Source organism: Canis lupus, chromosome 23 (assembly GCF_003254725.2).
Source record: "Canis lupus dingo isolate Sandy chromosome 23, ASM325472v2, whole genome shotgun sequence".
In the NCBI taxonomy this organism is placed as follows: Eukaryota; Metazoa; Chordata; class Mammalia; order Carnivora; family Canidae; genus Canis; species Canis lupus.
The window spans coordinates 23,621,556-23,637,064 of record NC_064265.1 but is presented as its reverse complement, the minus strand read 5'-3'; the positions used below and the strand labels follow the sequence as shown (position 1 = coordinate 23,637,064).

The 15,509-nt window shown below is 35.3% G+C and overlaps 1 protein-coding gene across 1 annotated transcript in view; it reads left to right on the top strand.

Annotated features, from left to right (window-relative positions):
• KCNH8 (potassium voltage-gated channel subfamily H member 8) overlaps nt 1-15,509 on the top strand; it is a 367,898-nt gene that overhangs the window by 343,935 nt on the left and 8,454 nt on the right. Inside the window, exon 15 of the mRNA XM_025448969.3 lies at nt 279-355. Coding sequence (XP_025304754.1) covers nt 279-355 — 77 coding nt within the window. The remainder of the gene's footprint in view (nt 1-278; nt 356-15,509) is intronic.

Here is a 15,509-nt window from a genome sequence, read left to right as displayed (position 1 = left end):
TTGTGTTCAGGGGAAAGGAAGATATGATGTGAACACATCCAATCAGTGTGGTCACAGTCCCCACTATGATACGTTCCTAGTTTCAAGGAGTGTATCAGGCATGATCCAGAGGATTACTAGAAGCATGTCCATTTCCAGGGAGACAGAACCTACAGTGCACAGGCATCAGGAAGATTAAAGGTAGTAGCTTAAGCTTCCTTCCCCATTCCAACTGCCCCAATTCTCAAATATGAGGTTTATTACTAAAGGACTCATTTTGTGTGTGTTCCACTTTTCAGACCCAGAGATTGGAGCTGCTGTTCTCTTCATTAAAGCAGAGGAGACCAAACAGCAAATAAATAAACTCAACAGTGAGGTATGGAACTTCCTCTTTTTTTGGTCATGCTGGAGTGGTAAGAGCTATAAATCCTAGTTGCTAGCAAAAGCAATATAATTTAATTATAGGCATGTGCTCTGATGTCAGACCAGCATGGATGAATTCCCACTAAGCCTCATATGAGTTACGTGACCTTTTATAATTTACTTACCCTCTCTCTATTTCCCTGTGTACAAGAAGAGGACAATAAAGGGCCTTATGGCCCACTGTGAAATTGAAATAGTAAAGGCAAATCATTTAGCATAAAGTAAGCACTAAATAAATGATAATTATACTAATTAGTGTCATAAATGTATTGATACTTGATATAACTGGTGCTTTTTCACTTTTTTCACGTACTTTAATTTTTAATGAGTTAAAGCAAGATGATTAATATAAAGATGAATGCTATTTCTCAGAATAATCACATGGCTTAAAATGCTCTTCCCTTCCCTGACATATATTTGCTGTGTAACTTTGAACACTTTTACTCTCCAGATCTTACCATCTATCCATGTAAAATCAGGTAACTTTTTAACAACTTTATTAAGATATATTTTAGTTTATTTTTTTTAATTTTTATTTATTTATGATAGTCACAGAGAGAGAGAGAGAGGCAGAGACATAGGCAGAGGGAGAAGCAGGCTCCATGCATCGGGAGCCCGACGTGGGATTCGATCCCGGGTCTCCAGGATCGCTCCCTGGGCCAAAGGCAGGCGCCAAACCGCTGCACCACCCAGGGATCCCCTAAGATATATTTTATATATCATAAAATTCATCCATTTCAAGTATGCAATTCAATGATCTTTAGTAACTTCATTGAATGGCTCCACTGTCATACCAGTTTTAGAATAATTTTACCACCTCCCACCCCCCCAACCACTGACAACAAGACTTCTCATAGTGATTTATGATTAATCCCTGTTCCCTCATCCAGCCCTAGGTACCCACTTACCTACTTTTTGCTTCTTCCAGCCATTTCATATAAATAGAGAAGGTAATTTCTGAATCACTGTCCTAATTTGGTGTCCTCCCCAAAAAAATTCAATTAGGAAAAAAAAAAAAAAACAGATTCAAGACAACAATTTGGATGCAAATAGTTTATTTGGGAGGTGATCCAGAAAGCAGTTGGGGCTCACTCCTGGTGGGGACCACTGAGAGAGCATGTAGGACAACTCAAAACTGTTCTACCATTAGGCAAGGAAAAGGGGAATTGAGGGTGGTTCCTAAGAGATTGACTCTCTAGCTCTTCATGCAGGCCTAGCTGCAGAGGAGACTCAAAAGCTTGCTTCTTCAGACAGGAATATGCAGGAAGACCTGGACCTGTCTTTGGTGACCTTTAGGGTTGACCTAAGGTGAGGACATGTGGGTAGGCACAGACACACCCTTTCTAGGACTAAAGTTTTAGATTATCTGATGAGATCTTAGCAAAAAATGTAACCACTTACTAACACTGATGAGATTTCTGAAAATGAAATCATATGATCATAATCAGTTTCCAATTATCTGTAATAGAGGAAAACTGGGTAGCTTGTCATGAAGGTCAGAGGTTTTTCTTAAACCTGTGTGTCTTCAGCTTCGTGAAGATTTACAATTTACTACCATTTCCCCTTCTGTGTCCACTCTCTCTGGAAGTGAAATTGTTGCTAACAAGACAAAAGAGCTCCAATGGACAGAGTAACAAGATAGGAATGGAAAACTAACCGGATTGAAACTTCTTAAATCACAAGGACTTGGCCATACACTGGATTACCTAAATAACCTCCTGTTAAAAATCCATTTAAAAAACAAAACAAAACAAAACAAACTAAATACCTTGTCAGAGAAACTTCTATTGAATAATTTCTTTTCACATACTGTTTTTGGCTAAAAGCACCCATTGATATAATTTGAATTCTTTTCCCTCACATTTGAGATCATGTAATGGTTTTAAGAATTGACTGACCTATATCTTAACTCAAATATTGGAGTTCATAATTGTTCTGGGAAAGAAATATGTTTATATCTTCACCTTTTGGAAATTACATAATTTTCCCAAGTCACGGCTGTAAATCCACACATGATATGATTTTTCTTTGACAATGTGAGCCAGTGGTAGATACGTTAAAACAGATAAGCACTTGAAAAACAAAACATTTCCCCAGTGTGATTTGGTATTCATGATTGCTTTTCTAGTGAGATGACATAAATCTTTTTATCTTGCTATATATTGAAATAAAAAGGGCAAGTTAAAATATCAATTGTCCAATTATCCTTCCCTAAAGAATTAGTTTTTTCTTATAGGAAATATCTGATTTCTTCATGGTTGAAGCTTAAGTAAGAAAATCTTATCCTTTACACATAACTTAATTTATACAGTCTTGACCCTTTGGTGCATTAAAACCCACTAAGATAGGCAGAATGAAAATACAAATTGGTTTCAAACTGTAAAATTATCTTTCTTCCAACCTCCTATTTGTTTTTTCCTCATACCTCCTATAAAGTAATGTTGCTTATCATAGCAAAAAAAAAAAAAAAAAACTACCTTTTAAAATCCAAGCCTAATTTTTCCATTTCACCTGTATCCTACCACTCACCCATGTGCTCATCTGATTGCTTTATTCTTCATTTATTCTATTCCTTGTTAGTGGTAAACAAGAGAATTGATAATGACCATGGAATTACTGCATAATAATAACTCTGTAATAAAAAGGGCAATCTCAATATATGTGGGGTATGTCAAGCATTGTATAAAGTTTGAGAACATGGCAACAACTCTATTCTGATATTTGCTTAAATATTTAAGATATAAAGAAACTGTTCATTGATGTGTAGATTTCATAATCAGCTGGCTAAATACAGAACAAAAATCAGGAAAGGAATCATGTTGGTAATAACCTACATTCACAGAACAGTGAAGAGAGTTTAAAAGATGTAGGGCAGCTACTAATATTAGAACACTTTTGAAAACATTGCCATTGCTTTACAGCAAACAAAGAAATAGTGCAATTCTAAGGAAATCGTTTAAAAATAACAACAAAATGTCACTGTGGGGGCCATGGGCTGTGTAAGTCAAGTGCTCCATTTCTGAAAAGGTTTGTAGGTAAGGGTTAGAATGTTTCCTTATTTCTGAAATCTGGCTGACCCAGAAAGACATTGCAGCAAAGCCTACCGGGGGAGCCTGCGTGCTTGGCCACAGCAGGCATAAGACATAAAACAGACTAGTAAAGAAAGAGAATAAGCTTTGGAGAAAGAAAAATATTCAGATCCCTACTCATAAAATTAACCATCTGACTTCAGCAAAATGTTCACCTTCCCTAAGTTCAGATTTTTCCTCTATTAAGTGGTAATAATAACATCTGCAATATAGGATCATTGCAAGAACTTTATACCATAAATAAAGCACCCAGCATGATGTTTTCTGTTAATAAGGGGTCAAATACTCATTTTCTCTTTCTACAAGGTTATACTTCCATTCAACAGAAGGCTACTCTCAAGTTAAAGCCCCCTGCTCCCTCCTCCTACCCGGTGTGGAGTAATAGGAGAGGATTTGTCTCAGTGCTTTCATGGGAGAGAAAATTTTGAATTTTCATGAGGGATAAAATGAAAATTAATAGATTTAAGGGACACAGATGATCATAAAAATTACTGTTTTTACCTGAGACTTTTTTTTTGCTATGAAAATTCTTAATATAAAATTAGAATAGAAAATGATAGGGCAAAGTGTTTATATTTCAGTGCATCTTATTTTAGCTAAATAATTTGATGAGATAGTGTCACTGAATCAATGTAAAGAACACTTGTTCTGTAAGACTTAGAGATTAAAGGGCAAAGACACCCAGTATGCCACTTAAACAATGCTTAATCATTACCTGCTACTATACTAAACATGTAAGTAGCAAAAATGATTATTAAACTAGGCAGAAAAGAACCTGCCAAGCTTACTGGAAACATCATCATAGCCAAATCTTCATTTTCAAAATGAAAGAATGCAGGTGTCTTGTTAAATCATCCTTGTTCAGCAAGGGGTATTTGGGCTGGAATGCTCTGATTGCCACTTTTTAGCATTTTTTTTGTATGTACACAAAGTTAATATTAGATCATTTTAACCCACCCAAGTCTTAAATATATTCATAAGAATTAAATGTACATTTCTAAACAAAAAATGGCCTTCATAGAAAAAACTTGTATTTACTATTTAAAGGGAAAAGCCTGACTTTTCATACTATTTATTAACTCCTTTTTTAAAAAACAACTTTTCTGAGATATAATTAATATATCATATAATTCACCTATTTATTTTTTTAAGATTTTATTTATTTATTTGAGGGGGAGAGAGGAGAGAGAGAGAAAGAGAGAGTGCACAAGCAGGGAGAGGGGCAGAGGGAGAAGCAGGTTCCCTGATGAAGGCAGACACTTAACTGACTGAGCCACCCAGGCACCCTAATTCATCCATTTAAAGTGTATAATCTGAAGGCTTTTAGTATGTTCATAGAGTTGTGCATTCATCACCTTAATCAATTTTAAACCATTTTATAACCCCACAAAGAAACTCCGTATCATATAGCCATCACTTGTAATGCCTGAAGTCCCCCTATCCTGAACCCTATTAATCTACATTCTCTGCCCATATTTTTGTGTATTTTGAACATTTCATATAAATGGAATCATACAATATGGTCCTCTGTGACTGGCTTTTTTTCGTTTAGTATAATGTTTTCAAGGTTCACCCATGTTGTGGCTTGGGAGTACTTCATTTGTTTTTATACCCAAGTAATATTCCATTGTATGGATATACCACTTTTTGCTTATTCATTCATCAGCTGATGGACATTTGTGTTGTTACCACCTTTTAGCTAATATGAATAATGTTGCTATGAGCATTCCTAAGACATTCACACAAGTTTTTGTGTGGACATGTTTTAATTTCTCTTGGGTAATTAAGTGGAATTGCTGAATCGTAATGTAACTCTATGTTTAAACATTTGAGAAACTGCCAGACTGTTTCCCAAAGCAGCAGCAGCACTTTACATTCAGCAGTATATGAAGGTTCCAAGCTCTCTTTTCCTTGCCAGCAATTTTTTGTTTGTTATAAGACTTTTTTATTATAACCATACTAGAGTGTATGAAGTGGTATTTCATTGTGATTTTCACTTGCATTTCCTTGATAGCTAATAATATAGAGCATCTTCTCATGCTTTAGAAAGTTGTCTATTCATGCTTTGGAAAGTCGTCTATTCAGATCCTTTGCCCACTTTAAAATTGGATTGTCTCTTTGTTACTGGGTTGTAAGAATTACATATATATTCTCGATACAAGTTATGATGTGCAGTTTCCTTCTCCCATTATTGAAGTTGCCTTTTTATTTTCTACACATTTTTCTTTGAAACACAAAAGTATTAATTTTGGTGATATTCAGTTTATTCTTTCATTCTTTGTGATTTTGAAGTCACATCTACAAATTTGTAGCATGAGATCAATGAAGTCTCCTTCAGTCAAAGAAATAGAATAGCAATATCAGAAGTTGTTCCTTACCAAAGATTTGCTTTATTACTTTTCTAACTGGCAATGAAAATTTAGACTTCTATTAATAATTCACACAGAGAAACTTACATGAGTAACATCCATAGTAAAGGGTATGCCTCAGTCCTCTGAATTAGTATTATCATTATATCTTTTATTTGACAATTAGTTTAACCAAACACACTCAGAGAATTGTGAGACCATTCCAAGTTCTGACTGTACAATCTCATTTCTTCCTCATCATGATCACATATGTATTCTTAACCATCAATTCTCAAAAGTAAAACCTAAAAAAAATTTGTACATTCACTTTTTGACATAGAAAAACAAAATCCATTTAACTGCTGACAAGCCATTCTGTAGTTTTCATTTTAAAACATAAGTATTACTGATTATAATGCTACGTTTTGTGGGCATAGCTTTCTAAACTGGAATATACCCAACTATTTAATGATTTGCAGGATGCTTTTTGTTTATTTTCAGTTCTCAAGCCTGTATACCTAGGTAGATTTGTAGCTCTTATGAGAGATTTCCTGATAATAAATACATACCTCATACATACATACATACATACATACCCTAAACAATAGTGAGGATCTCCCAAAAGGAAAAAAAAATGCCACTCAAAAGTTTATCCTGTGAAGTATGAATTTAATATGGATATAGCTTTTGGATATTAGGTGTTTTTGTCTTCCTAACCTGTGATACATAAGCCTCTCTTATTTTGAGTAGAGGGACTAAATGGACATATTGGTAAAGGTCCAAGGGGGACCAATGCCACATTCCAAATGGGCAACTTGAGCAGGAAAAAGAGTATTTACAAAGAAGTTAGTTGAGTGTAGGGCAACCACAAAGGTTAGCACTGTCCCTCCCACTGTGGGTATAATAACAATAGAAGAGCACTACAACTCCTGGGTCTGAAGGGGCCAGGGTAGAGAGTGATTATAGATAGAATCTTGAGTCCCAGAAAGGTGGAGAAGGCCACCTGAAAAGAGCTGTGATCTTTTGTTGGGACCCTCTGTGACCTTCTGCCCACCTCAACTCTGCAGGGAAGCAGCCAGAGGAACATATACCCCGACTTCCCTCTTCTATCTCTCTTCGATCTGCTGATGTTCTACAATGGCCAAACCCAACCAGAAGCCAATGAGCCAATGAGCCTGTTGATGGAGTTCATACAAGTCAGTCTCAGCTCATACAAGGAGCAGAATTGGTTGGAATGTGGATCTATTCTAGAAATAAAAATGAGAAATATTCCGTAAAATGAGTTATTGTGTATTCAAGCAAGTACAGAGAAATTCAAATGAAATTTAAACAATTGGTTATTAATTATTTATTAGTAGTAATTAGCCAGTTAGTAATAGCCTAGTTATTAACTGGCTACTAACTAATAGTTTCAGAATAACTGTTTTTTTTTTTAATGAATATGGGTGTTCCTCTCCCATACTTCCTAAATAACTTGTAAGTTTTGATACATTCTTTAAGGATTTATTTATTTATTTGAGAGAGAGATCAGGGGAGAAGGGCAGAGTCTTAAGTAGACTCCATGCTGAGCATGGAGCCTGACACAGGGCTTGATCCCCCAACCCAGAAACCACAACCTGAGTCAAAATCAAGAGTCTGGCACCTAACTGACTGCACCACTTAAGAGCCCCATAAATTGATACATTTTTTTAAAAGATTTTTTTAATTCATCTATTCATGACACAGAGAGGCAAAGATACAGGCAGAGGGAGAAGCAGGGTCAATGCAAGGAGCCCGATGCGGGACTCGATACCGGGTCTCCAGGATCAGGCCCTGGGCTGAAGGCGGTGCTAGACCGCTGAGCCACCCGGGCTGCCCAGGTTCATACATTTTTAAAAGAACATACCCCTCTGCCATTTTCCATTCATCAACAGAAAAATTAAGTCCAATAATTGATCCAATCTAGCAGCTACAAATAGTATTAGAAATTTTTTATAGAATTTCACAATTGGAAGGGATTACAGGGAAATTTTTCTTTCTTCTCATCCCCTAATACATGAATTTCACCTTTTTAAAAATGAGAACATCATACATCTTTCAGAAGGGCTCTGATTCCACCTCCAGTCTAATATGAATTTTCGTGATTCTTCCATGATGAATCCCAGTTTTTAAGTGCCTTCTCTGAGTTTTAATACTTGCTTTCTAACCTTGCCATTCAGCATTTTCTTTTCTATACTTTTATGTTATTTTCATGTGCACATTTCTTCTTTCCCCAAGCTCTTGAGAACTTTGATCATATCTCCAAAAAATTCTGTGAATTGCCTCAAAATTATTATTATTATTTTTATTGTTGTTGTTAAAGTATGCAGACTTTACAGAAGTACAACAGAGAATGTCCTTATCTCAAGTAGGTCAATGTTCAGGACTAGAAAATAAATATATATGAACTTGAGAAGGCTTGGAGATTCTTTAAGTCTTTTTATTAGAGAACCATAAGGCACGTAGACAAATGGGAACTGACACTTCCCATTTACTTGTACCTAATTAGAAATAAACACAATATCATAAATCAATACTAAATTAGTCAGATTTCCCTTTTGTGCTTATGTGACCATAGGATAAGATAGAATTTGAAAATAATTTATGTAATAGGTAGACGAATTGTTCTGAAATCAATATTTTAGCAATCTCAGCTTCAATATTGTATTTTTATAATGTGGGAGAATCATAAAATTTGAAATTTGAGAGATATCTCCGAGGCCACCTATTCTAGCTTATCTTCTAGTAGTGGAATTTTGTTTCTGAGATTTTTAGCAAGAAGTTATTTTGCCTGAACATTTTCTATAGTGAGAAACTCACTATGTCCCAATAGAAAGCTACACTAGTATTTTCCAAACCTAGTTGTGCTTTCAGATTCTCTAGAACTTTTTACATGATTATAGATTGTAGATATTTTATAAATTATGAATATATAAAATATATTTAATATTAGTAAGTATTTTAAAAATAACAATTCCTTTGGCCAGGCATAGACTAACTGAATCTCAGAACTCTAGAGTTGGCACTGGGAATCTGTATTTTTAAAAATTTTCCAAATGCAGGGCACCAAGGCGGCTCAGTCAGTTAAGCTTCTGACTTGTGATTTTGGCTCAGGCCATTATCTTAGGGTCCTTGGAGCCTCAAGTTGAGCTCTGTGCTCAGCAGGGAGTCTACTTAAGGATTTTCTTTCTCCCTGTCCCTTTGCCCCTCCCCCACTCATATTTTCTCTCTCTCTCTCTCTCTCTCTCTTGCTCTCTCTCTTTCTCTAAAGAAACAAAATCTTTTAAAAAATTCTCCAAGTGCTTCTGATGACAGCCAACCTCATTCCTCAGTTTAGCTATTAGAAACCTATTCTCTATATTTACCTCATATAACTTTCTATAAAGCCTTTTTATTAATATTTCCTACTCTATCCCTCTTGAGTTGCATAGAAAAAGCTACATAAATGTTTTTTATGCTGAAAATATTTTAAATTTTGAAGATAGCTAATATCTCTCTTCCTCCCCATTCTGTAGCATATTTTCCTCCTCTCTAATGCTCTCTCTTCCTGAAACTTTACTCATGTAACATGAAATACAGACCCTTTAATCATCATGATTAACTTCCTCTGCCACTGACCCCTCCTCTTGTCCAAATTTCTTAAAGACAACCACAAATGATCCCAGTGTCCTATAGATGACATTTCCAGAACAGACCATATTGTCTATCATGTTTTAGTTTACGAAAACACCTGAAGGTCTTGTATTTTTCTCTCTGTTCAGAAAGCTCTTCCCCAATATCTGCATGGAAGCTCTCTTCCCTCTTTTAAGCTTGTGTTCAGATGTCAACTTAGTGAGGTCTTCCTTGACCAGTCTTTTTAAATAGAAGTCCCCTCTACCCAAATTACTTCTAAATTTGTTCTTCCTCATAGCTTATCAAACCTCTGATACAGTACATAGTTTATTTATCTAGATTTTTCATCATCTTTATCTCCCATTAGGATGTCAGTTCTATGAGGACAAGAATATTTATCTGTCTTTTTCTTTGCTATGACTGGCTACATACAGTAGCCATACATTTATGGTGATGAATGTATAAAAAGTGCTGGATTATGCATTACATCTTTTTTAACCATCAGGTAGAACATTGAATAAAAGAGAAAATAAAATTCCAATTTTGAGTTTGAAGAGACCCTATAAATCCCATCATGTGAGATGCTTCTATCATGGATTAGTAAATTGAGGCCCAGAGATAATCACATATGCAGCAAGAGGTATAGAAAGGCTTAAAAAGCCTTAAAAGTCCCATTTCAGTGGCTTTTTTTATTGGGTTAGTTTTCAGAGAAGGCTATCCTTGGTGTGCACTGAAAAGATTTCCTTCTGAAATATTAGATACCCATGTTAAGACTTGAGTCTTTGGTTTCTTAAATTACCCATATATACTTAAAAGTAATATTTGATTTAATAATGGACAGATAATTTTAAGATATGATAATTTTAGAAAGGGCTTTTCAAAAAAAGTCTAATAAAATACAGTGTATGTTTATTCAAGGGGAAAGATACATCTCCCAAATATGTTTTTCCATTGGTGACTATTCCACATGTTAGCATATTCAAATCCAGAAAAAGAAAAAAAGAAAGGAAAAGGAGTACATTTTGAAGCAAATAAAATGATAAGTGGGGTGGAGTCCACTGGTAAAATATTGATTTTTTTAAACGTATTTTTAAATCAAATCTGATAACTGGTAACAAAATACCGTTACTACAGCCTTATACTGACTTCAGTTGATGATCTGCAAGCCTACTCTCTAAAGTGAATCTCTTCAGCCTTGGTGATAAAGGAGTTCTATTCACATAGCATTCATTTGATAGAGAATTGTGTTTTTGTTTAAAACTCCATTATCAAAAAAGCTTGAATCGGGTAGGTGTCTACCGGTGGTTAAAAGAAAACTCTAGACCTCTGAACAAGCTTTAGGTAGTAGGTTCCATGATGCTTTATATTAGACCTTGCTGAACCAGTCTTTCTCACTGAGGTGTTCATTGCTCAATTGCTATGAAAGTAAAAGAAAAGCTTTTGCATTCATTCAAGTAGGTATCTATTCTTTTGGTGTTTTTTTTGGACACTGATTTGCAGTAGTTAAAAATTAGTCATTGAAACTTATAACAACCAGAAATAAAGGAGAAGCAATTAATGTAAATCAGTTTTCTTTTTCAGGTAAGATATTTGGGGATTTTTAAAGGAATTACATGTACATTGTATTTTTAAGTGAGATTCTAATGTACATACCAAATATTTTGTTTTTATTTTTTAACCATGAGCCATTTTAAACATATAGGTATTGATAAAATAACAGATGTCCAAATAACTATTATTCATATTAAGTAAATAATAACATATTTCTATGTTTCATATGTTGTGTACATACATGTTGAATGTACATCTATACACAGAATAATTCCCTGTGAGATAAACATACAAATAAGAAATAATAGAAACAAGCTGAATGACTCCTACCCATCAGGTGAATGAGAAAATCACTACATAGAGACAGATAGTAAAGGCCGGGACACATAAACCTTAAACCCCACCCCGGATAAAGTGCCACATAATCAAGAGGGAGCCCCTAACTCCCAGCATTGGAGAGTTTGGAACTAGAGCCCCCAACTAGGGTCTTCAAAACATCTGGCTCTGAAAGCCAAAGGGGCTTATTTTCACAAGTCCTACATGATTATAGCAAACAAAAATAATTTTTAAATGGTTGGGAGAACATAGCAGATAAGGGGCTAGTATCCAAAATTTATAAAGAACTGAACAAACTCAATGCCTCAAGAACAAATAATCCAATCGAGAAATGGGCAGAAGACATGAACAGACATTTCTCCAAAGAAGACTTACACATGGCCAACAGACACATGAAAAAAATGCCCAATATCACTCAGCATCAGGGAAATACAAATCAAAACCACAGTGAGATACAACCTCAACTGGTCAGGATAGCTAAAATTAGCAAGTCAGGAAATGACAAATGTTGGTGAAAATGTGGAGAAAGGGCAGTCCTCTTACACTGTTAGTGGGAATGCAAGCTGGTGCAGCCACTCTGGAAAACAGAGTGGAGGCTTCTCAAAAAGTTGAAAATAGAGCTACCCTATGACCCAGCAATTGCACTACTAGGTATTTACCCAATGATACAAATGTAGTGATCTAAAGGGGCACCTGCACCCCAATGTTTATAGCAGCAATGTCTACAATACCCAAACTATGGAAAGAGCCCAGATGTCTGTCGACAGATGAATAGATAAAGGTGTGGTGTATATAATGGAAAACTACCCAACCATCAAAAAAATGAAATCTCGCCATTTATACCAAAATGCTGCATATTTATATCCCAGACTGAAACCAAATCAACTCTAGGTTTAGAAAATGATTGGAATATATATCCATGATGTTCCATAGCAATTAAAAGAGGGTTTGTTCAGTTGTCCATCAACAGATAAATTGATATAGATGGGATTTGCATATATATATATACATACTCAGCTATCAAAAAAATGATATATATACTCAGCTAGTATGTATATATATATATACTCAGCTATCAAAAAAATGAAATCTTGCCATTTGCAACAATATGGATGGAACTAGAGGGTATTATGCTAAGCAAAATAAGCCCATCAGAGAAAGACAATTATCATAGGATTTCACTGATATATGGAATTTAAGAAACAACAGAGGATCATAGGGGAAGGGAAGGAAAAATAAAATAAGATAAAATCAGAGGGGGAGACAAACCATAAGAGACTCGATCATAGGAAACAAACCTAAGATTGCTGGAGTGGAAGGATGGGGTAACTAGGTGATGGACATTAAGAAGGCATGTGATTTAATGAGTATTGGGTATTATATAAGACTGATGAATCACTGAACTCTACCTCTGAAACTAATAATATCCTATATGTCAATTAATTGAATTTACATTTTAAAGAGTGAAAAAATGGGTGTTAAGAGCATCTCTATGGTTGTATATCCAAGTTCAGCAGAGAGGGAGCATGCAAAAATGCCCATTTCCTAGTTTCTCCCTGAAAGGGATATTACTGCATACTTTCCCAGCTGCTGCCTAAGGACAATCCACGTGCACCTAGGTACTCTCTATGATCCTCCACTTTGGGACACTGACAGATCTTGGGACACCCTCAACTACTGGGAGCCACCAAGAAGAAAGACAACAGTTTCAACAATCACAAAGACCCTAAACCCTCAAGATTCCACCAAAATTTGTTAGAACTAATAAATGAATTCAGTAAAGCTGCAGGATATAAAGTCAATATATAAAAGTCAGTTGTATTTCTATCCACTGATAATGAACTATCAGAAAGAAAAATTAAGAAAAACAATCTCATTTACAGTAATATCAAAAAGAATAAAGTACTTAGGAATAAATTTAACCAAGGAGGTATAGACTTGTACACCAAAAATGACAAAATATGTGTTTTTTTGTGCTTATTTTATTTAAATTCAATTAATTAACATATACTGTTGGTTTCAGAAGTAGAAGTCTGTAATTCATCAGTCTTTTATAATACCCAGTCTCATTATATCCTGTGCCCTCCTTAATGTCCATCACCCAGTTATCCCATCCCCTCACTCTCCTCCCCTCCAGCAACCCTGTTTGTTTCCTATGATTAAGAGTCTCTTATGGTTATGACAAAATATTGTTGAAAGAAATTAAAAGAAGATCTAAACAAAAAAAAAAACTCCAACTACAGACTTGTCAAAGGAATTGAGAAAAGCTGTTTAGACTAGATTCTCAGCTCTTACTGAAAGACTAGTACACGAAGAGTTAACCAAAGGGACTAGATCCATAATAGGAAGTCATGATCTGACTTAGAATACGACAACCAGCAGCACTCGCATCAACTGGGAGCTTAACAGAAATGCAGAATCCCACCCCATACCTACCGAGTCTTAGTATACATGGTGTCAAGATCCCCAAGTAATTCCTCTATTCATTGTCTTGATAAGCAGTGTCAATACAGTTTGTATTCTGAGATGAGACAGATTTTTCACTAATAGCAGTGAAGATCCTTTAGCCAGACAGCAATTTGGATACTAATCAAACTTTGTCACAGGAAGTGGGAAAGTAGATGAGGAAAGCAATCAAAGGGTTGATAAATAATGGATTACAACAATACAGCTAAAGTAATAAAGTCGTGTCCAAAGGCCTGAGTTTGCAGAAATTCAATGAAACCATTGGAGTAATCACTTTCAAGACTTGTAATTCTTCTCTTATAATTTAAGTGGCATCAGATGCACCTGCAAAAGTAAAGCCCTTGGTACTATTCCTGTGTGACCTCGGGTAAACCATTTCACCTCCCAACATTCTAGTCTCTCCAGCTGTAGAACAAGATTTACAACTTTCGTTAGTAATGGGATTGAGATTCTCATTTGGATGAAATTTATGCAAGTGCCGAGTATGATTATTATTTTAGCTGACAGATAAAAAGATTGTCATTTGTTTTTGAATGTGTTGTGAAGCAAAAGACACAAGGATGAAATTATACCGATCGTCCTTTTTGTTTTGCCTGCTTATGGAGTTTGATTGAACTTGTCTGAATCCCATGATAAATATGCAACATAACAAAAGATTAAATGAAAGACCATTTAATTACCTGAATCAGAGCTTGTAAAAATGTATATGTGTTCATGGCGGGGGGTGGGGGATGGAGAGGATTGGTGTAATTAGGACCGGGAATTTAGAAAAATTGTGTCTAGCAGGAAAATGTGTACATGTTTGGCAAAAATTGAGTGATGGGTCAAGAACTCTTCAAGCTAAGAAGATTATATCAACAGATGCATTACCCATCTGCTCACTGAATGTACAAAAATGGAAACGGCATTTTTTTTCTATCAATTGAAGTTCCAGTTATACTCAGAGGCCATGAATCATACCATGCCAATAGCCAAGATTGAAAAATGTAAAACATGAATAATAGAAAGCAAAAGTTAGCTACTTTCTACGTGAAATAAAAGGTATTGTCAATTCTGGTCTTCCTTGTGAAACTCACATTCCTGTTCCCAAAAGGCACAATCCAGAGACACACCAGAACAGCAAATCTGTGTTTACACTAAAAGGCACATAATCTAAGTGTAAAAACTGGCAGTGCACAGTCTTATTGGAACAATAGGTCACCAGCATCCCAGATGGATTTTTTTCAACTATGTAATAACACAATGGTTTTAAAACCTCCCATTTTGAAGTGAGGGGGATGTCTATGAGATACTGACATCATATAAAACATTCTTACCTGCTAGAGATATAGTGGTACTTAAATCTGTGTCTTGCAGTGCTATTTAGGGGAGATTGGTGAAAGTTATTTAAGTTCAAATGAAAATATTAGAAACTCATACTAAGAAATTAACCATGCAACTTATTATTCATTAACTTACTCATGTATCAACAAAGAGTTGTAAATGGCAGGATTTATACAGAGACTAGAGCTATTATAAAGCACAATAATGACTAGTCATACCTGCCCCCAGCTAATCCTGCTGAACATTGTTGTATTTTGGCTCATGCATCCTTTATAGAGATTTCTCAATCCATCTGACTGCAATTACTCAAACCTTAGATCAACATTTTTCAAAGGCTTTGGTTATCGCTGTTACTATTTGTTAC